Source organism: Mastigoproctus giganteus, chromosome 9, assembly GCF_048544385.1.
Source record: "Mastigoproctus giganteus isolate SK-2022 chromosome 9, ASM4854438v1, whole genome shotgun sequence".
NCBI lineage: Eukaryota > Metazoa > Arthropoda > Arachnida > Uropygi > Thelyphonidae > Mastigoproctus > Mastigoproctus giganteus.
This window is the reverse complement of record NC_143583.1, coordinates 24,980,758-25,005,600: the sequence shown is the minus strand read 5'-3', so window position 1 is coordinate 25,005,600 and position 24,843 is coordinate 24,980,758. Positions and strand designations below refer to the sequence as shown.

Genomic DNA, 24,843 nt, shown 5'->3' with positions numbered 1-24,843 from the left:
AGAAAAGGCATCATTTAAGTATATCTCATATTGTGAATACCTTCACAACGAGTTACCATGATATTGCACTACCTCGAATAAGTAACGCTTCACCAATGGAGAAGACTGTTATTTTTGGCCTAGGATGGCCTATTGAGTGTTTTTATACAAGAAATTTCATTTTGTATGTGTTCTTCTTTCCTTTTAGTTTTACTGTTTTGCCATGAGTAAGTAAACTGTAAATAGCTAACAGTGTAAATAGTGTAATACGTACCATTTTGGGTCACACTCTGGATCAAACTATGGGACCCCCAAGGATGTACCATTTTGAGTTGTAAACAACAAGTGAACTTTAGAGTACTGCACTTTAATTACACAGAAGACTAACTGTGGTCAGCAGCAGCAGCAACTTATAAAAATATACAAAATGTTTGTCATGTGCATCTGTATTCAAGCACAAATGCTTCATATTTTTAACAGTTTTTGCCATTCTAAATGTGATTTCATCTTTGAAAAGAATGTCACAGGCTGCTGTTTACAAAAATTTATAACCGAATATATCGCAACTGACAAAAATGTTTAGTTTAGTTTTGCAAGTGTCCCATGTGAAAGTAATGTTTGATGTATTTTTGACTGCATCTCTAACTGAGGTGAGACAGAAGAAATTGAATATCTACAGTAGTTACTCTGATAACTACTGTTATTTATAAAATTTAACTGGGTAATTGAAGGAATATACTGCATACATTTAAAATAAAATAGCTCAGTGATCCACATCTTGTAAACCATTGTAGTAGCTGGACCTACTATGTGAGGTATACCATTTGCTTCTGTTAGCATATATTGTGAAATCTGCATTTTTCCATAAACTTGTTTTTTCCTTCCTTTTATATCCCTCTTGGGGAACATGATCACATTAGCATTATATCCAAAACAGTGGCAATGAGGTTCACTTATTTCACTGAAGTGACTAAAATTGCATGAAATAATTTAGAAAAAGCAAACTTTAGAAATCTCCCAGAAAAAAAGTGCACTGGTCCCTAATGGTTCATAATTAAGCATATTAAACCACATTAATAAAATATAAGGCAACAGAAAGAACTGACACTGAACTTTCACATAACATTGTCAGTTGGCTCAAATAGAGTTATCAGAAGGAAATCTTGTTATAAAGTGAAATTAGTTCTCACGATGCATGTGCATTGTGCAAGCTGGTAATCTGACATGCTACAGCTGCCATATTTTTGAAAAATTAGCTGGCAACTTTAAAAATATTAACCTGAGTGCCATTGGAACCATTTAATATCTAAGACTTTGTATGTGAATAACTTATAACTGTAATTTTGCTTTGTTGGGATTACAATGGAATTGATTAAAGGAATGTAAGAGAATAAACTGCATGTTGGCTGAGTTCAATATAGAAATAACTGGCTGGCTTGGAGACAGTAAGCTCTACTATTTGGGATTCAAATTTATCAGTGTAGTAGGCATTATAATTTTATTGACACTGAATAAAATATACAACATTATTAGTGTCTTGAATACTATATTTGTAGGTTTATTTATAAAATTAATTATTGTACTCCAAGTCTATCGTATGATGAGAAAATTAAAGTGATGTCAGTACCAGAAAAATGTTTTTAAGTCAGAGGGCTAATTGACTGAAGGATGATTTTAACAGCGTGATGGACTGTTTCAGAACTGGAGAGTTTTCAAATGTGGTTTTTAATTCCATTATTGTGCTATGAATTAAGTGGGTAGGATATTTCCTTTTTGAAAAGGCATTAACTAAATATTACATTTTAAAGTATAATATTTAGTTCAGCTTCAAGATCAGTTTAAAGCAATAAATTATAGCATTGAAAACTTGTCTACAACATCAATTTCTTAACACTGTATGAATGGTGAGAACAAAAGTGCAAAAGTACAAAGAAGTTAACTTATAGTAGTAGTAGTGGCATGTGTTGCAAGAAAGCAAGTGTATGAGCTTGTGCAGCATCAGCCAAAAAAAAAAACAAAAAAACACACCATTCCCTCCAAATGCATGTCCAGTTCCTCCTTAAATTTATTTAACCTATCAACTTCCACAATGACAGATGGAAATTTTGTTCCAGCAATTAACCACCTGCTGGCTAAAGGCAAATTTCCGAACATCTATTCTACATCTGTCTTTTCTTAATTTGAATTTATGCCCCCTTAGGTTCTTAATCTAAACAAGTGGAAGGATCCCATCAGAATTCAGCATGCTCAATCCATTCAAGGCGTTATACACCTCAATCAGATCACCGAGCAGGTGCCTAGTCTCCAGCCACTGCAATTTGCAGTGGCTGGAGACTAGGTTCTGCATTTCCCCTCACCAATCTTGTTGCCCTTCTCTGTACACGCTCACGCAAATCTACATCCTTCCTAAAATGAAGCCTCCTACTCAAGGCATGGCCTGACCATTGCCTTATACAGAGAGACAATTACCTCCTTTTCCCTGCTAGCAAAATTCCTATATATCATTGACAAAACCCCATGACCTGCCCTGGCAGCCGGTCTGCATTGCTCAGAAAACTTCATATCTGCCTGCACAATTACTCCCAGGTCTTTTTCATTTTCTACCACCTTAAGTGTAGTACCACACAGTTGGTACATTTCTCTGGGGTTACTTCTACCCATATGCAGTACTTTGCATTGGTCAAGGTTAAACTTCAATTGCCACTTCTTAGCCCATCTGCCCAAATTATCTAGATCCTGTCAGTAGCACACTGCAACAGGATGAAATTGAACGGTAAATGGATGTTGGCTGGTGGCGGCACATGTTCGGACTGTTTTGAAAGAGAGAGCGGGAATTATAGAAGCCATTTCAGAAGAACAGTGCCCATGGAAGTACCTGTAGAAAAGGCATGCAGCAGAAACAGTAAGTCTATGAGACAGAGAATGCCGAGATTCTGTTAGAGAGGAATCATTAATTAACCTAACTGCCCTCTTCTGAATGGAATCCAGAAGCCTAAGAGAGAGAAGTTTTGGGGACACTGCCCCAGATGTGGGAACAATATTCCATGGTAGGGCAGATTTGCAATTTGTATAGAGTGAACAGCTGTTTAGAAGAAAAGTAACACCAAGAGCAAAAGAGAAAACCAAAGGTTTTTAGATGCAGAGGAAGCAATATTTTTAATGTGCCAAGATAGATTAGCAGTCAGGATAATCCCCAAAAGAGTGATATCATCTTGCCTAGAAATTGGAGTGTCACCAAAGATAAGCATAGGAGCAGAAGAATCCTTTTTGTGAGATATAAGACAAGACTGAGTTTTAGAAGGATTGAAATCAGCTTAATGGTCTTTGCTGCACTGGAGAATTACCTGGAGATCGGCATTTATGGAATTAGTAGCGGATATCCGAGAAGTTGAAGCTGATTGAGCAGGGCAAGGTTTCTCAATCTGGAAAGTGGAATGCAATGTGCTATCATCAGCAAAACTATGGATAGGATTTTAGGTCAATGGAAGAAGGTCATTAATATACAAGAGGAAAAGAGTGGGGGAAAGTTGTTGTTGTTGTTATTTGGTTTTTAGGAGCATTAGCAACTAAGGCCATATTACTCCGGGGATATGCGGTGGTCATTCCCTGACCTTTCTGCATCCTCCGTATTTGGTGGTGATGGGCTCGAACCCCGGTCTAATCAAGAAGCGTGTGCTACACACTGCTGCTCCTCCCCACCTGGCTACGGAGGCGCCTCTTGGGGGGAAAGAACTGAACCTTGGGGGACACCGGCATTAGTGGAGAAGTCAGAAGACAGAGAGCCATCTAACATCACCCGCACTGAGAGGTCAGAGCAAAAACTGGATAACCAATTGCAAAAAGCAGTTGGCAAACCATAAGATGGAAGCCTGTTTAGAAGACCTTTATGCCAAACATGATCAAAAGCCTTTGAGATGTCAAGAGCAACTGCTTGGGTTTCACCGAACTTTTCCATTGAATTTGTCCATAAATGGGTAACATGAGCGAGAATAACACCAGTGGATCGACACTGATGGAATCCATATTGGCGACCATTGATCAGACGGAAGGTTTCTAGGTAGTTTAACCATATTTTGGTCATCCACACCCCAACTGGGTTCAGCAAGTTAATTCTGTAATTTTTACCCTATCTAGAGAGCTAAAACTCCCTATAGCTGGATCCAGAACTGTTTTCTTGAATCTTCCCACTTCAATTTTCAGAAATTTCTATTCAATTTCACGCAAACGACAAAAATGTGACATCAAGTATGCACTTTTTTAGGCCTTTTTCATTTACTTTTCTAACCCACGCCCTAACTAGCCTAAGGCTTATGAAACGCAACACTTGATTCATTTGTTGATATAGAAAGAGCGGGAAATTCTGTTTACAGAGAGGAGTAGATTTTCATAAACAACTTCGCCTTTCATGAGCGAAGCGTGGGATTCATATTACATCAATCCTCCATACAGCTATATCGAGAAGGCAAAAAAAAATAAACAAAAGACAAATGTAAGCTACTGTTAGTTGCCATAAGAAGCAAAAGCAAAACAGTGGCAACAACTTTTTCTGAAAGGCGAAAAGATCATATTTCCTTTCTTCAATGTGTATTTCACCTACTAATAGAAAATCAAGGAAATATATCTATTGAAATGTGTATTCACACTGGAAACAGGAAAAACTGGTGTAAAACTGATAACACTGCAATATGCATTTGATAAAAAAAATAAAAGTTTGCTCTAATGTAATTGTTTTTAGGGAATAATATTGGAACAGCAGTTTCCTGAATTTAATCTTCTAACGAGACTTCAAGAAAATATTTCTATTCTGTTTTAGTACAGAAGCCGAATAAATTCACCATCTACAGTCATATGCTGTTCTGATCTTCATTAAAAAGATATACCCCGCTGAAAAATAGATTTACTTACTCCCCATCAATTCTCTTGTTTTACTATGGTTTTTGGCAGATGTGCAATTTTACACAATCAAGTCAGTGACTGCTAAATGTGGTGCTGTTTTTTGTATTCTCTCTCTATCTTGGGATCTCTGACCGTGTGGTCATCCCGGAGTATAAACAGAAAATGTTTGTCGGACGCTGTTGTTATTTGGTTTTTAGGAGCATTAGCAACTAAGGCCATATTGCTCCAGGGATATGCGGTGGTCATTCCCTGACCTTTCCGCATTTTCTGTATTTGGTGGTCATGGGCTCGAAGCCCGGTCTAATCAAGAAGCATGTGCTACGCACTGCTTTTCCTGCCCACATGGCTATGAAGGCACCAGTGTGTTTTGTGAAGAGTCTTGCCAGTTTTTATGTCATGTCTCTTCCTCCCAATTTTAACAACTCCACAGTAACTTCATCTTCCCCTGGGGCTTTCCGATTCTTCATTTTCTTCAATGCATGTTCTACCTTATCAGGAAGAATATCGGGTATGTCATACATGTCACTAATTTGTGATCCATCTTCCCCACTGCTGGCATCATTCCCTCGCTCCTTGTATAATTCTCTATAGTAGTCTTCTGCTATTTGAATTACGCCTTCTCTGCTATTTATAAGTACACCATCGCTATTCTTCAGTTTCAGTATCATTTGTCTTTCTGTATTACTGCCCATGGCTGCTGATTTAAGTCCTTTGTTTTCCATTAATGCTTGTTCTATTTTTCTTGTGTTAAATCTTCTTATGTTCTCTCCGAGTCTCTTTCTAATGGTTTTGCATCTCAGTATACTCAATTTTCTCCTTGTCAGCATTAGCATTAGCATTAGTAGAGGCATTTGATGCAGGAAGCAAGCTTATGCAGCATCAGCCAAAAAATAAAAAAATAAATAAATAAATAAAAAATAACCACTTCCACTTCACCCCTCTGTTCGTTCGAAATACCTGTCCAGCTGAGCCTTAAACTTATTTAGGCTATCAACTTCCACGACAAGGGATGGAAGTCTGTTCCACCAAAGAACAACATGCTGCCTAAAGGCAAATTTCCTCACGTCTATCCTACATCTGTCCTTCCTCAATTTGAATTTATGCCCTCTCAGGTGATTATTCTGAGCAAGAGGAAGAATTCCATCAGCATTGAGCATGCTCAAACCATTCGAGGCTTTATACACCTCTATCAGATCACATCGCTGGTGCCTAGTCTCTAGACACTGTAATTTGCAAAACTTAAGAATTTCTTCGTAACAGCACCTCTTTGTTCCATTCACTAATCTTGTTGTGTTCTCTGTACTCGTTCCAGCAGCTCTACAACCGTCTTGAAATGAGGCCTCCAGACCTGTATACAGTACTTTAGGTGTGGCCTGATCATTGCCTTATACAAGAGAATAATCACCTCCTTATCCCTGCTAGAAAAATTCCAATATATATTTGACAATACACCATGAGCTATTCTTGCAGCCCGTCTGCACTGCTCAGAAAACTTCATATCTGCCTGCACAACCACCCCCAGGTCCCTTTCATTCTCTACCACTGTCAGTGTAGTACCACAGAGTTGATACGTTGCTCTGGGGTTGCTGTTTCCCATATGTAGTACTTTACATTTGTCAATGTCAAACTTCATTTGCCACCTCTCAGCCTATCTGCTCAACCTTTCCAGATCCTGTTGCAGTAGCATAGTGTCAGTAGTGTCCTTGACAACCCTGCCAACCTTCGTATCGTCCAAACTTGGACATTAAGCTTGATATACCATCATCAGACGGCCTCCGTAGCCGAGTGGGCAAGAGCGGGAGTGCAGTAGCACACGCTCTTTGAGTAGACCGGGGTTCAAGCCCCTGACTGCTGAATACGGTCGATCTGCCAACCCGCACTGGACCAGCGTGGCAGATTATGGTCCATTTCCCTCAGCATGAATTGTTGAGGAGGCTTCCATCCTGCAGTGGGTTGAAAATGGCTGCACTTTACGTTTTTTACTTTTTACCATCATCAATATCATTTATAAATACAGAAAACAATAATGGACCCAATAATGAACTCTGAGGGACTCCACTAATAACATTAGTCCACGATGAGCAGTGTCCATTGATTACCACTCTCTGTCTTCTCCCCCTCAACCACCCCTTTATCCATAGCAGCAATTTGCTTCCAATGCCACACTGCTCCAATTTGTGCAGCAGTCTTCCATGTGCAACAGTATCAAAAGCCTTTCTAAGATCCAAGTATATAATATCAAAGTTATTCCCTGCATCCAGTTCTTTTGTGACTGCATCATAGTATCCAATCAAATTGGTCAGGCAAGACTTCCCCTTAACAAAACCATGCTGTGTCTGAATTATAACTGAAGTCTTGTCTAGATGATCCTGCAATGCTTCTTTAACCAGTGCCTCCATTAATTTTCCAGGAACAGAAGTTAAACTAACAGGTCTATAATTACTTGTGTCGTCCTTTGATCCTCCTTTGTGAATTGGGGTCACATTTGCACACATCCAGTGTATGGGTAGTCATTATTTTCCCCAGAACAGACGTTAAACTAATAGGTATATAATTATTTGTGTCATGCTTTGAACCCCCTTTGTGAATTGGGGATTATTTTGCACATCTCCAGTCCATGGGTACCTCTCCTGAATCTAAGGATGCTCTCATAATTATGGCTATGGGTTTGCCTACTTCCCTTGCTGCCTCCTTCAATATAACTGGATAGATTACATTTGCCTCAGGTGCCTTTTTTATGTTTAACTTCAACAATTTCTCCTCCACTGTGCTCTCCATTATTACAATATCATTTAACTCCCTGTTAGATTTGAGTAAACTTCTGTCCTCCCCTTCCTTACAGAATTCCTCATGTGTGAATGTCGATGCAAAATTCTCATTCAGTTTTTCAGCTATCTGAGCAGGATCATCAACAGTCAAACCACCAACATCAAGTGGACCAATCTGGTTAATCCCCTTCCTTCTAGAGCTTACATAAGTAAAGAAGTCTTCATTGTTTCTCTATGCATCCTTTGCCAAGGATTTCTCGTAATCATTAATCCTAACCTCCTTTGTGACTTGATTACAGACTAGCTTATATCTGCAATAGGCTTCTGTATCACTTGCTAATTTATATGCATCCCACGCATTTTCTTCTCTGCCACGAGCCTCATTAGTTCATCTGACATCCATTTTGGCCTAAATCTTGAACAGTATTTCTTAGTTGGTATGAAAAGTCTAGTAGCTTCCAAGATTAATTCCTTGAAGACTTTGAAGTCTACTAGCTTCCAAGATTAATTTATTTAGAATTCACTGTTTTTAACATCAATTGATCCTACTGCATAGAATTTAAAAACTGCCTGAGACCACTGTCGTCACCTTTACAAAAACAAAAACCCTTCCCTTTACCCTTGATGGTAGTTACATCTTTAAGTAAATCCCACATCAGTGGACAGTTATCACTGTCACCTAGTGGTTCCTTTATCTGCAAATTCCTAATGCACGAGTCATCACTGCTGATAATTAGATCAAGGGTATTACCCCTCTCTGGTTGCCCCCTCAAACATGTTACTGTAGAAAACAGTCCTCCATTAAATCCACAAAAGCCTTGCTATCATGCAAGTGACCAACCTATTTAAAAACTGCCTGAGACCACTGTAGTCACCTTTACAAAAACAAAAACCCTTCCCTTTACCCTTGATGGTAGTTACATCTTTAAGTAAATCCCACATCAGTGGACAGTTATCACTGTCACCTAGTGGTTCCTTTATCTGCAAATTCTTAATGCATGAGTCACCACTATATGATAATCACATGATAATCAGATCAAGAGTATTAATCCCTGTAGTTGTCCCCCGACCATGTTGCTGTAGAAAACAGTTCACCATTAAATACACGAAAGTCTTGCTAGCGTGCGAGTGACCAACCCCAGGGGCTCACATCTGGTGAGTATGGGCTTGGCACACCCAGGGTCCTGAGCTGGATATCAGCATTCTTCTCTTTCTTGATGATTCCCTTCTACTTTTGACTCTGACTCTCTCTCTCTCTCTCTCTCTCTCTCTCTCTCTCTCTCTCTCTCAGGGTAACTCAGGATTTTTTTTTTTTTTTGGCTGGTGCAGCAAAAGCCTCAAGCTTCCTTGCACCCTATAGCTAATAATAATAATAATAACCAACAAGTTCCAGTCAATATCTGGAATGTTAAAATCTTACTTAACTTTACTTAACTCTGAACATTTGTTCGTTGTACTCATCAGAGTCATTAGACACACTCCTACTCTCATTTTCCCTTTCCAGTATCACACCAAACTGACTCAACATTGCATGTCAACTGCATGCACTTCCTTAGATTTTGTGTGTTTCTTAGCTAACAGCATATCCTCTCCTCCCTTCCTATCCTGTGTATCCTTTCTGTACACATTGTACTCCCCAAATTCTAATTCTGCACTGCTTATATCTGTGTGATGCCATGTCTCTGATATCCCAACAATATCTGCCTTTGATGCCTTGATCAGCACTTCAAATTCATCAAATTTATTTACTATACTTCTAGCATTGGTGTACATGCACCTGTTCTTACTTTTAGTTGCACACTTGTACAACAATATCACCTTTTGTGCCCTTAAAAGATTATATCTGCTCTACAACATCATAAATGTTTGCCCCCCTGGCAGATATATCCTGGTCCTGTCCCACCTATCCTTTTTTGCATAATATATTCCCCATCTCTATGACAACAGAGTCACCAACAATAACTAGTTCCTGTGGGACCAGCTCATTCTGCCTTGGAAATTGCTGCTGTGTTGCCTGATGCACAGGAGTGAGATCTGGCGTTGAGTTGGGCAGCTGAGAGCTTGATGGGACCCTCTTATTAATTTCCTCAAGGGCATCTACCCTACACCTCAAACTCTGATAGATGCTCATCAGAATACTGAGTTGGCGCCTAATTTCCTCACAGTCTCTGCACCTAGCACACACAAAGACATCCTCCTTGGTTAGATCATGTCCTGTTTCAGACAGCTCTGCAAACATTTCACATTTCGCACATTTTTTTAGACTGTGATGCATTGCAGAATCTCCCCCCTTTGGTTATCCCCCAAGCCATGGCACTCTGACTAATCTGTGAGCATAGCTTTGCTTTACTGCTCTAATCTGGGTCATGATTCCATTTAAGCACAATTTAATTAACAATGACATTTAATGAGATTAATAAATTTTACTGATTAATACTATACTATACTAAGCTAACAGATTTCTAATACAATGCTATGTGTTTCGCTATGTAGTTTTACGTTAAACCTTACACTACCTAGTTCAGGATATAAGTTGTATCATATAACAATGGTGGCAAGTTATGAATGGTAAAATCTATGGACACTAAGTAGTAACTTTCAAAATAAAACAAGGAGCTTGGCTAGGACTATAAGATCCTAGCTACTTATAGAAAATAATTTAATATAATGATTAATTCAATAAAACGGCTGAATGAACCACAGGGGCTCACATCTGGTGAGTATGGGCTTTGCGCACCCAGGGTCCTGAGCTGGATATCATCATTCTTCTTCCTTGGTGATTCCCTTCTACTTCTGACTCTCTCTCTCTCTCTCTCTCTCTCTCTCTCTCTCTCTCTCTCTCTCTCTCTCTCTCTCTCAGGGTGATTCAGAATTTTTTTGTTTTTGGTTGGTGCAGCATAAGCCTTAGGCTTCCTTGCACCATATGGCATTACTAATACTAATATAATTAAAAACTTAGTGTTTGCTGGAGCTGATAATTATCCAACATGTGGTTACCCTCACCGATAATAATTAATAACCTAAAAAATCTCTATCTAAGTTTAAAATAAACTAAGTATTGTAACTAGGAATATAAAGCTACTTCTAGAAAATAAATTAATATGCCAATTTAAGTCAATAAAATGGCAAAAATTTAAGATAAACTTCATTTGCTGGAGCCGTAAAAACTTCGCCTGCACAGAGATATTATATGACCACCGACTTATACTGCACCAGCCAAGAAAAAAAATAATAAGAAGAAGAAAATTAAAAAAAAATAAATAATTAATAAGAGAAAAGGAAATAGACAACCTAAGCATTTCACTCCTCTGTAGTTAACTATCCAGCTGACCTTTGAATTTCCCCAAACGTCAGCCTCTACCACCTATGTAGGTAACTTATTCCAGTAATTTATAACTTGCTGGCTAAATTAAACTTCCTGCAATCCAGGCCAAACATCTCCCCTGTAACTTGAAATTATGTCCCCTAGAATCATTTATAACTGTGAAAATTTTGTCCTCATTCATTTTACTTATGTCTCTCAGAGCCTAAAACACCTCAATCAAACCTCCTCTAAGGTGTCTAGTTTCCAAGCCTTACAAACCACATATTCAAAGTCTTTCCTCATATGGACACCCTTTTGCAGACCACCAGGCAAGTTACCCATCTCTGGACTCTTTCAAGAAGCACAATGTCATTCTTTAGGTGCGATCTCCATACTTGAACACAGTATTCATAGTGTGGCTAACATAGCCTTATATAATGGGATTACATCCTTATCTCTACTAGCAATTGTTCAATAAATCATCGATAGAACACCATGGGCCTTCCTTGCAACCTGTTAACAATACTCAGAGAGCTTCATGTCTGACTGTATTATAATACCCAAGTACCTTTCCTCTAATACTGGCTTTAGTTCAACTCCACCAGGTGTATAAGTTATTTTGGGGTTACTGTTCCCCATGTGTAATACCTTACACTTTGTTGGATTTTTCTGAAAATCTCTGAAATCTATCTAGGTCACTCTGAAGAAGCTCTGCTTGGCAGTGAACATTAACTACTCTACCAATCTTTACATCATCTGCAAATTTAGACATCACGCTCTCCATCCCTTCATCGATGTCATTAATGAAAATCAAAAACAACAGTGGTCCTAATACTGATCCTTGGGGAACCCACTTCTTACATTAACTCAATCTGAGGAATGACCATTTATCACAACCCTCTGCCCCCCCTTTACCCTGAAGCCATCCAGCTATCCATCTAAGGATTTTCCTTCTGATTCTAACCTGTTCCAGCTTATAAAGTAACCGCTCATGTGGGACTGAGTGAAATGCTTTCCTGAAATCCAAATAAACAATGTTGAAATTATTTAAGTCCAGCTCTTGAGCGATCCTGTCTAAATAGCTAAACAGATTAATTAAACATGACTTTCCCTTTACAAAACCATGCTGAGTATCCTTCAGAATTCGATTTCTATCTAAATGATCCTGAATTCCACCCTTGATCATTGTCTTCATAATTTTCCCCACAATTGAAGTTAGACTGACTGACTGGTAATTTCCCACTTCACTTTTAGAACCGCCCTTATGTATTCATTTCACATATTCATTCACTCCAATAGTTTGTCTAGTTCTTCCTTGAATTTAAGCTATTAACTTCCACAACGACAGATGGCAGTTTATTCCAGCAATCAACCACTCCACTGGCTAAAGGCAAACTTCTGCATATCTATTCTGCAACCGCCCTTCCTCAATTTGAATTTGTGTGCCCTTGTGTGCCCTTGTGTGTGTGTGTGTGTGTGTGTGTGTGTGTGTGTGTGTGTGTGTGTGTGTGTGTGTGTGTAGTCTGAGCAAGAGGAAGAATCCCATAGGCACTGAGTTTGCTCAATCCATTCAAAGCCTTTAACACCTCGATCAAATCACCTTGCAGGTGCCTAGTCTCCAGATGCTACTTCCAAATCAATACACTGTGATCACTGCCACCTAGCGTTTCTTTTATCTGCAGATTCTGAATGCATGAATAATCACTGTTGATAATCAGTACAAGAGTATTACTCCCTCTTATTTCCTCTCTAATATGCTGCTTGTAGAAAACAGGCATCCAATGAATCCACAAAAATCTTGCTAGTCTGTGAGTGACCAACCCACAAGTTCCAGTCGATATCTGGAAAGTTAAAATATAATAATAATAAAATTCTTTATTCATAGAAATGTAGGACATGATTTCCGCTACAGGCAACCAGAGGAATCTTACAATTAACTGGACACATTATATTCAGTACATAAAAAACTACGTGGGTACACAAGCAAATACATAGACAGTGCAATATACACAGCTAATATTGCAATAAACGTATTTTATAGTTATTGTAATAGATTGATTATACAGAGCTTATATTGCATTATAGTACACAGATTTTATAGTTATTATATACAAGTTATTATATACAAGCTGCAACACATTGAGGCAGTCTGGAGACTTTCACTGGGAGTTGACTAGTTCTGCTGACAATTGCAGGAATGCTGACTGCACTTGACTATGGATTTGTGCTTTTCTTCTCTGTAGACAGAATCTCTGGACCACACATCCAAAGCAATGTTTGCGGAGTTCAGCGTGCCGATGATGCTGTTTGGAAAGTGCCGCTTGAAGGTCGAGAGCTTCTGCAGGTTAGAACAGAGCACTGGACGGTTTCTGAGGGCTCTACCAGAGAGTTTCCAGCCTACGATTTCCCAGATATTAACGAAGTCAAGAGCAGCGGAGCACAGATTAAACGCCATTGTGAGCTTCCTCATATATGCCAGGTGCTGGGCCGGGGTGTATCTCAGATTTATGCAGAGCTGTGATTTTGATGTTGCATAGGGTAGGTGAACCCAATTGTTGCCCCACTTTAGGACCCAGAATTCCAGACCCCAGAGCACCTTCAGACTGGACACAGGAGCAGCCGACCAAACTTCAATACCATAACTAATGATAGAACTAAAGTAGTAGAGGAGAAATTTTCTGACTGTTTCCTTGTTGTGTGCTCTTCAGAGATCAAGTTTCATATCCCAGAAAGCCCGTAATGCTCTTGAACGCAGTTGCTGGATTTGTTCTTTATACGTTAGGTTTTCGTCCATTACCACTCCTAGGAATTTTACTGAATGAGTGGTGACGAGAACATGCCCCGCAATGGAAGGCTGCAGAGAGGCTGATGGATTGAGGTCTGCTTGTGCTCTACGTGAGAAGATGACGTATTTGGATTTTTCAGGGTTTATTTGAAACCCAGAATAGGTAGCGTACTCACAGAAAGAGGAGAGATATTTGTTCAGGATGACAGAATTCGATAATTCCTCTGCCTGGTCTGGTGAAGTGTTAGGCGGACTCTCAAGCCCGGCTAACACCTCACCAGACCAGGCAGAGGAATGTCCCCCATATGAAAATTCCCCATTTGAGACATTCTGATTAACTGGTGCACTATTTTACTGTATGGCTGTTCGTTGTACTAATCAGATTGATCAGGCCTATAACAGACTCCTACTCTCATTTTTGCTTGCCCAATATAGAGCAGTATTAGTTAGAAATTCCACCTTTGTAATAAGTTTAGGAATTGGGTCAAAAGCAATTAATTAATACACTAACTTTGCTTTACCCATACTGATCCTTTTCAAAATTAATCCATGGATTACCCATGGACAAGATAAAGTCTATTGCATTGAAGAATTATAAAACTTTAGTATTAAAATAACAAAGTCAAATGTAGACATAGTTCCTTGTTAGTTGCCATGAACAAAGTCATTCCAGCTAGTTTAAGGTTTAATGATCCATTAAAAACTAATTTTCAACCGAAATTATTAATATAGCAATAGCTACAGAAAAATGGGCTTCAGGGAACTAGTGTTTACATCATGAAAATATCCCTGTACACTTGATGTTCCATCAATGTAGTCCCAATCTGCCATACTCACTCACTCATAATTTAGCTCCCTGTGATTCTATTCCCCCCGCCCCCGCTTAAAATCTCCTTGAATGGTCACAGATTTGCAATGATTGAGGAAATTATTCAGAATATGGCAAAAAAACTATTTTTAATTCCAAAAGAACCCTATCAAGATTGTTTCCAGAAATTGCAGAAGCAATGGAATTGGTGTGAAAGAGATTCCATTACTTTGAAGGAGATACACCATCCAAATAGCTGGTAGTTTAGTCCCCAAAAGGTGTAATCAAAAAGTTCAGTCCCCAAATTTTCTTTGATCATACCTTGTACATTCAATTTATAATACAGGATATACTGACACTTTGTGGCTTTAATTGCCTCATGCTTATTCAAATCCCAACCAAAAACCATCTTGTACATTACCATTATTAAATAATGATAGTTAGGAGAACCAAGGATAACACATATTATTAGGAACTAGCTCCAAGCTTGTATTAAAAGAGCATGGGGATGAACCTACTAATTTTAAAACCTCTTAACCCCTCCAAAATATGGAATTAAAATTACTATTTTAAAATTTCTAAGCCCTCGTTTCAAAAACACAGGGATGAACCACTGATTTCAAAATATTTGTATGCACAGTTTAGAAATTGGTCTCTGCTTTGGTTCATGAAAATATAATGTAAAGTTGGACATGACTGAATATTTCAAATCTTCCACATTCTAAGTGTAATGTGTACAACACAATATATACCATCTTAATGTTTTGTAATCCAATATCATCAAATTATAAAAATCTCCCATTGACAATTTCTTTCTAAACCAGAACCACCAGTAATGTACTCTAATGTATTCATGGGTCAGAACTTTTTAACACACAGAAACATTCAGACCACGTTTAAACAATGTTTTATGCTCTTACCTGAAGTATTAATGACAGAAATATCATCTGAAGTGCTTGCATTTTTCCTCAAATCTTTGCTTACTGATCCAGAACTTGATTTTTTTCTGTCTCGGCTACACCATTTCCAATTTGGATGTGCTTTAAAATGTGCTTCTTTTACCTAAATCAAAAAAATTAAAACATTGTTATATGCAAAGAGTTAACTTAAAATTAACAGAACATGTATCAAATGGTACCAATATGACAGTGATGTTGGAGATTGTGTAATACAATTACTAAAGTCACACTGTCTAGGCCTGGCTTGTGGGGATTGGAAGAATACAATCTTGGAGAGTGGAAGAGGGAATAAAGGGAAAGATCAATTAGTAACCAGAACTTTAAGAATAACAAAGTGTTTACACATTTTAATCAAATGAAATATGAGAAGTAATGACCTATGATTATCCAACATATATATCAATCTTTATTAGATCATCTTTCCAAGTGATATCCTTCTCCTTTTCAGCATTAGTATTAGTAGAGGCATTTGATGCAACAAAGCAAGCTTATGCAGCATCAGCCAAAAAAAAAAAAAAAAAAAACCACTTCCACTTCACCCCTCTGTTTGTTCAAAATACCTGTCCAGCTGAGCCTTAAACTTATTTAGGCTATGAACTTCCACGACAAGGGATGGAAGTCTGTTCCACCAACCAACCGCCCGCTGGCTAAAGGCAAATTTCCTCACGTCTATCCTACATCTGTCTTTCTTCAATTTGAATTTATGCCCTCTCAGGTGATCATTCTGAGAAAGTGGAAGAATCCCATCAGCATTGAGCATGCTCAAACCATTCAAGGCTTTATACGCCTCTATCAGATCACCTCACTGGTGCCTAGTCTCCAGACATTGTAATTTGCAAAACTTAAGCCTTTCTTCGTAAGAGCACCCCTTTGTTCCATTCACTAATCTTGTTGCCGTTCTCTGTACTCGTTCCAGCAGCTCTACAACCGTCTTGAAATGATGCCTCCAGACCTGTATACAGTACTTTAGGTGTGGCCTGACCATTGCCTTATACAAGGGAATAATCACCTCCTTATCCCTGCTAGAAAAATTCCTATATATCACTGACAATACACCATGAGCTACTCCTGTAGCCCGTCTGCACTATCAGAGAACTTCAGCGAACAACCCCCCCCCCCAGGTCCCTTTCATTCACTACCACTGTCAGTGTAGTACCACAGAGTTGATATGTTGCTCTGGGGTTGCTGTTTCCCATATGTAGTACTTTACATTTGTCAATGTTAAACTTCATTTGCCACCCAGCCCATCTGCTCAACCTTTCTAGATCCTGTCGCAGCAGCATAGTGTCCTTGACAACCCTGCCAACCTTCGTATCGTCTGCAAACTTGGACATTAAGCTTGATATACCATCATCAATATCATTTATAAATATAGAAAACAATAATGGACCCAACACTGAACCCTGAGGGACTCCACTAATAACATTAGTCCACGATGAGCAGTGTCCATTGATTACAACTCTCTGTCTTCTCCCCCTCAGCCACCCCTTTATCCATAGCAGAAATTTGCCTCCAATGCCACACTACTCCAATTTGTGCAGCAGTCTTCCATTTGCAACAGTATCAAAGACCTTTATAAAATACAAGTATATAATATCAACGTTATTCCCTGCATCCAGTTCTTTTGTGACTGCATCATAGTATCCAATCAAATTGGTCAGGCAAGACTTCCCCTTAACAAAACCATGCTGTGTCCGAGCTATAACTGAAGTCTTGTCTAGATGATCTTGCAGTGCTTCTTTCACCAGTGCCTCCATTATTTTTCCTGGAACAGAAGTTAGATTCACAGGTCTATAATTAATTGTGTCAGCCTTTGATCCTCCTTTGTGAATTGGGGTCACATTTGCATATCTCCAGTCTGTGGGTACCTTCCCTGAGTCCAAGGAAGCTCTCATAATTATGGATAAAGGTTTGCTTACTTCCTTTGCTGCCTCCTTTAATATAACTGGATATATCCCATCCACCTCAGATGCCTTTTTCGCGTTTATCTTCAACAATTTCTCCTCCACTTCACTCTCAGTTATTATAAGATTATCTAGCTTACTGCCAGAGTTGAACACCCCTGGCATTCCCCTCGCTGAATAACTCCTCATGTGTGAATGTCGATGCAAAATATTCGTTTAGTTTGTTAGCTACCTGAGCAGGATCATCAACAGTTGACCCATCGATATCAAGTGTACCAATCTGATTCATCCCCTTCCTTCGAGAGTTTACATAAGTAAAGAACTCTTTGCTGTTTTTCTTTGCATCCCTTGCCAAAGATTTCTCGTAATCTGCCTTCACCTGCCTAACCTCCTTTGTAACTTGGTTACAGATCAACTTGTATCTATCATAGGCTTCTGTATCACGTGTTAATTTGTATGTATCCCATGCATTTTTCTTCTCTGCCATATGTCTCATTAGTTCATCTGACATCCATTTAGGCCTAAACCTTGAACAATATTTCTTAGTTGGTATGTAAAGCCTAGTAGCTTCCAAGATAAGTTCTTTGAATGCTTCCCATTTTGAGTTTGCTGTTGGTAACCTCATCAGTTGGTCCCACTGTATAGAATTTAAATACTGTCTAAGACCATCGTAGTCACCTTTACGAAAGCAATAACCCTTCCCTTTACCCCTAATGGTAGTTCCCTCTTTGAGTAAATCCCACTTCAGCACACTGTGATCACTGCCACCTAGTGGTTCCTGTATCTGCAGATTCTTAATGCATGAAGAATCACTACTGATAATCAAATCAAGAGTATTACTCCTTCTAGTTGCCTCCCGAACATGCTGATGTAGAAAACAATCATCCAATAAATCCACAAATGCCTTGCTAGTGTGTGAGTGACCAGCCCCCAAATTCCAGTCAATATCTGGGAAATTAAAATCCCCAATTATAAGACACTCTAATTTACTGGCCCACTCTATTTCCCTGTACAGTTTCTTATTATACTCATCAGAGTCATTAGGCCTATAGCACACTCCTACTCTCAATTTTGATCTCCCAATGCTTATGTCACACCAAACTGACTCGACACTGCACTGTCCATCGATGTCGACTGGCTTCACTTCCTTGGACTTTATGTGTTTCTTAACTAATAGCATAACCCCTCCTCCCCTCCTGTCCTGTCTATCCTTTCTATACACATTGTATTCCCCAAATTCCAGTTCCGCATTCCTTATTTCTGTGTGACACCACGTCTCTGATATCCCAACAATATCTGCCTTTGATGTTTTTAGCAATACCTCAAATTCATCAAATTTATTTACTAAACTCCTAGCATTGGTGTACACACAAGTATACGTGCACCTGTTTCTATTCCTAGCTACCCTAACACAACCCATGTGTTTACTTGTACCGCAATGACTCCCAGCAGTCTCTGAAATATTCTGCATTTTGTTTTTTAGGCTTCTGTTCATTCCAATAGAAGCAGTGCAAGAATCTCTTTCACCTCTGCCAGTGGCTACTGTTAATCTTTTAGTCCTTGTATCCCCCCAAGCTAGCAGTTTTCCGACCCACCTAACACTGCCTCGATAGCATTAGCAAATATTCTTGCACCCTTTCTATTTAAGTGTATCCCATCCCTGTAGAAGCAGTCTCTCCTGTTAACAAGTACAGTCCAGACTGAAAAAAATTCTACCCCTTGAGCCTTGCACAATCTTTCCAGGGCCGAATTGATCGACCAGGCTCTCAACATATACTCCCTTCTATCGTGTCTGGGCAGAATTGCAGTCACTTTCAAATTCAACCCTAATTCACGGCTTTTTTTTTCAACAGTGACCTGTACTTGTTAAGTAATTCTGCCAGTCTCCTACTCTTCTTCCTTATCCAGTTTCAATGTACAGTAGCTCATTCAAAAGCTCTTAAGTATAGACATGCAACTTAAAACATCTTTCAAGGAATCTACTACAAAGAAATCTGTAACTTCAATTAAAATCCTAAGAGGACATTGGCACAGGAGAAAAGAAATGTAACAGAAATGAGAATGCTTGATTAGTTGGTACCATCATTAATGGACCAAAACTGAAGATATATAGTATCAAACAGAAATAAAAAATATTACTAAAAAGTGAAAAAAAATTAATTACAATAGTTCTTACCTTTATATCTGCATATACTTCTTACCTTAACTGTGCATATAAACCAGATTAGAATATGCACAATTAGAAAAAAATTGTACACCTCCAGCTGAGAGCAAACTACAGCCCCAAGTGAAAAAAAAAAAAAATCTTTACAGACAAACAGGATCTCTGACTTTTTCCAAATGAGTGAAAGATGGCAAAACCATCTTTCACTCGTTTGAAAAACCATCTATGGGGAACAGAATCTCTGACTTTTTCCAAACGAGTAGAACATGCCAAAACCATTATACCATCACACAGAAGAGTTAAAATGGTAGGCAATATTTTGATAAGGATGTGCTTTAGCAATTATAACTGCTGACAGGATATAACACTATCTGCATCATGAGTAACAAATTCTGGAATACTAATAAACAAAAATCAATAATAAAAGTGCTAAAATAGTTCAGATCTAAAAAAAAAACTATACTCAAATTGGCATTCAGTATTTATAGTTCAATTCTGTGTTTCAGCAATTTTTTTTCTTTTATATTGCTATCTCAAAAATATAAGTAAGTCCACTGATGATAAGCAGTAAGAGAAAATTTGCTAATATTTAACTACATTAGTAAAGGATGTATTTATTATTTATATACAGTGTGATTATTAGACAATGGATTATATACATTTGTAATGTGCATATGCAAATGCACATTGTGGTCATTTTAATCATTTGTACATATACACTGAGTGGACAAAAATCATGAGATACCTACCTAGTAATGGCTAGGCCCACCTTTGCCCAGATAAGGGAAGTCACACAGTGAGGCATTGAGTCTACTACTGTAGTTCAATAAGCATTCCACAGGTATTTCCATCCATGCTTGCTTGCTACACCACTGTCCATAATTCCATAGAATTCCTGGGTGGAGAATTCAAAGCTCAAACGGACCTTTCCATAGCATCTCAAAGATGCTCCAGGGTTCGTGTCCATTGAACAGGGAGGCCATTCCATGGTGGTAAAATTTGTGGAATGCTCTTTGAACCGTATTCTAATCACCACGGCTCTGTGGGGCAGTGTATTGTCCTGCCTGAAGAGTTCATTGGTGCCTGATGGGTGCCTGATGACCATGAAGTGATGCAGATGGTCTGCAAGGATGGACATGTAACCTGGGCCATTCAGAAATGCAGCTAGATGTACAGTGGTTCCAATGTATGCCAATTGAACACACCCCAGACCATTACCAACCATCCACCTGCCTAAACAGCTCCTTGTTGACATGATGGGTGCATAGCTTTGTGCTGTTTCCGTCAGATACGCACCCTCCTGTCTGCTCGCAGTAACTGGAAACGGGACTCAGTGGTCAACGAGACCCCTCTCCAATCATCCAAGGTCCAGTGCCAATGTTCTTTTATTCAGTTGAGGTGTAGAGTCCTGTATCATCAAGTTAGCAATGGGACGCTGGTGGGTCGGCAGCTCCCATAACATATTGTGGCTAATGATTGCCTGATGGTCTTGGTGGAAACATTTCTGGCACCTCCCTCGTTGAAGTCGGCGGTGATTTGTGCCACTGTCACTCTCCGGTTGGCTGAAACAATGCAAGACAAACGTCAACGGCCACATTCATCCACCACCTTTCTCCGCCCACAGCACTGTCCATAATATTCCGGAAATGGTGTATTCCCTATACACTCTTGATACTGTTGAACGAGGATATTGCAATTTCTATACCACCTCCGTGATAGAGTAAGCCATGTGTCAGGCACCCACTATCATCCCTCTTTCAAAGTTGGTTAAACTCACAATGTGTATTCATACTGACATTGAATTACCATCTACGTGAGTGCAATGATGCAGTGTACCTACATACCTGGCAAGAGGTCGGTTCGTCGACTAGAGAGATGGGTGACAGTGCCGCATTGTCCAGGAACCAGGTATCCCACGAATTCTGTCCTTTCAGTATACATAATTCATTCAAAAAATTTCCCGGAATCGCATGATGGTATTTAAATGGTTTGTGCTACGCTGTAAAGTTTCACGGGATGTTGATGCTGATCTTGATGCACATGCATGCCAAGTGGAAACTGGCTTGACTACCTTGTCACTCATTTGTCACAGCTGATTGATTACAGAATGTTGCAGTTTGAACAACATACTAACATCATGTTCTTCTTGAAACTTGGGAAAAGTGCTACAAAGATACTGTAAACATTACAGAAAGTTTATGGAAACAATGCTTTAATGAAAACAGCAGTTTACAAGTGGTTTAATCTGTTTAAAGCCAACTGAGCTAGCCAGGTGGGCCTGCCTGGCAACGCAAAGGTCGCGGATTTGAATCCCGCCTCGGACTTGGATCACAGTAAAATGAAAAAACTTTGGGAGGTGCATTATGGCCACAGAAGCCAATGCGCCAACAATTAACAACAAAAAAAAAAAAAAAAAATCGGCTTAAAAACAGACAGGAAACACTGGAAGTAAATACCCTTCAACATTACAAAACGACAAAAAAGTTATGAAATGAAGGAACTCATGTGAAATGATAGCGAATGATTCTTAAGGCACTCACAAAGGTGGACTAGCTGCAGGCTCAGTACACACAATCCTGATACAAGATTTAGGGCTGCATTTGTGTGTGCAAAGTTTGTTCCATGCTTGCTGTTGGACAATCAAATGGACTGCAAGAAAGCATTGCAAGTCATTTGTTGTAAAAATCTATGCACGATTGAGCTTCTTAAGAAAAATGTTGCTAGGGGTGGTTGGGTGTTTACATATGCCCCTGAGACCAAGGCGGAATGATCTGAATATCACACAAAAAATGTCCTCTTGGCCCAAAGAGTCTCATGCAACAATATCCAACATCAAAGTCATGCTGATCATACATTTTTTCTAATGATGAGAGCATTGTGCACCACAAATTTGTAACTTTGGTGGAGAAAAGCATTATAGCTGCTTACTATGTTGAAGTTTTGACACATTTGTATGAGAATGTGAGATAAAAAAGACCTCAAAAATGAAAGGATGGCAGGACCTTGCACCATGACAATGCACCTAAAATCACACAGCGATGGCAGTTCAGCAGTTCTTAGCTGTGAAAAAAAAATTACAGTAGCCTCCCTACTCTTCCAATCTTGCACCATCTGACTTCTGGTGCTTTGCTTTGGGGTAATCATTTCAGTACAGTGGATGACATTAAAAAAAAAAAAAAATGCTGAAGCACCACTTATATGCAGTAAAAAAACATTATTTTAAAAATGTTTCAAAGATTGGGAAGACTGACAATGCGTGCATGTGTGTGTGCTAACATAATCACTTTTAAGGTGATTGGGTTAGTAAGCCCAACCATTCACTCAATAACTTTTATAGTAAAATTCTGGGAAATTTTTGAATGTACCCTATAAATGCAAATATGAATATTACTAGCAACGCTGTATCATTCATTAATTTGATCAGTTTTCAAGCATTAAACTCAGAAATGTAATTTCAATTGTTGAAAACATCACAATACTACAATAACATTAGTATGGAAAACATGTCAATGGTGTCTTACTTTAATGTTTGTGCCATCAGTGATGTTGGATGACAGTATATCCTTTGAATGGGTAACATAACAGTTCTTTTTTGCTATAAAAAAATTCATAGAATAGGCAGTTGAAGCTTTCATTTGCAGCATTTTGCAAATGAAAGCTTCATTTTGCAAGATGGAAAATGCTGAAAAAAATAATCAAATCCACTGGTAATTTTATGGAATTATGGATTGCCAATCATGGAAATGAGTTCACTACAAATGGCAGTATTGCCTTTTGTGAAAAGAATGTTCCATGCAGAACAAATTCTCAATCAACCAATGAGTGGCTGTTATGGAAAAACAACATTGCACCTTGTGATCAAAAAAAATAAAATAGAAAGAAAGAAAATTACCAGATCAGTCATATTTAACCAAGTCCTTTTAACTGAAGTATTACAACTGAAGAGGTAGAGACAGTTTAGTTAGAAGTTTCAACTATCCCTAGAGATATAGGAGAGAAAATAATAAATAAATTTGATAACATTTTAAAAACCTTAAGAGAAGAAAATGACTTTTCAAAGGATGTTGTTCTCACTTTGGTAAGTGGCCATATTCTTTTCAATAAGTTAAGAAATCCAGTTTTAAAACAATTTTTGAAAAACTACTGTATAAATAAAAACATTCTAGTTGAATCTACTTTTAAAAAAATTGCATCTGGATGTCCATGGATGAAATTATATTGTACATTTGGTATGTGGGAAATTAGACAGAGAACATTCTCATCCACATTTGTTTGCTTGTAAAGTTTTTAAAAACCTGAAGCAGTACACAACTGCAAGATTCGTGAATGATTCTTTGCAGTTATTATGGCCAGACTGAGAATAGACCCATGACAAAAAAAGTCTGCATTTCTGTTGATGTATATGACAAAAGCAGTGGGTCATTACAAGTTTTCCATTAAAACATAATCTACATTAATTGCTTAGCTAAAGGCTTACATAGGCTTGCAGAAACAATTCAGAACAATTTTAGTGAAGTTAATAAAAGTCATTTCTTGTGTAAAAAAGATCTTTGTAAAAGTCCCTACATATACATACTTATTTACAGAGATAAACAACATGGCTATTCTCCTGCACTAGAAGCTTATTTTGACAAGATGGAGAACATGGTTAGGTACAGCACTGTTTTATACTAAAACTTTGTTCTATGCTAAAATTTTGATTCTATAAAAAATGTTGATGATTTGAATACTCTGGCCATTGGTGTTGCTAAGGCAGTTCTTTCTGATTCATTAATTAGAAAACATTTGCTGTTCATCAAAAATCATTCTGCTTGATTACCTAATTCTGTAACTGAACTTGAATCATGGGAACTTTCTTTGGTAGTGCAACTGAAGAGGTAGAGACAGTTTAGTTAGAAATTTCAACTATCCCTAGAGATATAGGAGAGAAAATAATAAATAAATTTGATAACATTTTAAAAATAACTCTGAATTTCATATTTTATGGAAAACAGATGACTGTGTTATGAGGAGGAATTTCCAATTCGAGTAGAGGCTTTGAAAGCTCACATTTTTTGTTAATCCCAGTCACTTCTCACTTCTATCGATATGGAAAGATCATTCTCTGCTTTTAAAATGATTTTAAACAATAAACACTAGGCTTACAATGGCCCACATAAAAAGAAACTGTAATTCAATTAATAATTAACTGCATAATAAATATAATAAATGCATTATAATAAAGATAATAAATGTATTAGAATAAAGATTTATTACACCATACAAGTAAAAATGTT

The 24,843-nt window shown here is 38.3% G+C and overlaps 1 protein-coding gene across 3 annotated transcripts in view; it reads right to left on the bottom strand.

The window, feature by feature from the left end:
* Positions 1 to 24,843, bottom strand: part of LOC150080107 (protein capicua homolog) — a 357,037-nt gene that overhangs the window by 223,193 nt on the left and 109,001 nt on the right. For all 3 annotated transcript variants that reach the window (XM_090381551.1, XM_090381553.1, XM_090381554.1), the window contains one exon: positions 15,461 to 15,602. In XM_090381551.1, the coding sequence (XP_090237677.1) occupies positions 15,461 to 15,602 (142 nt within the window). The remainder of the gene's footprint in view (positions 1 to 15,460; positions 15,603 to 24,843) is intronic.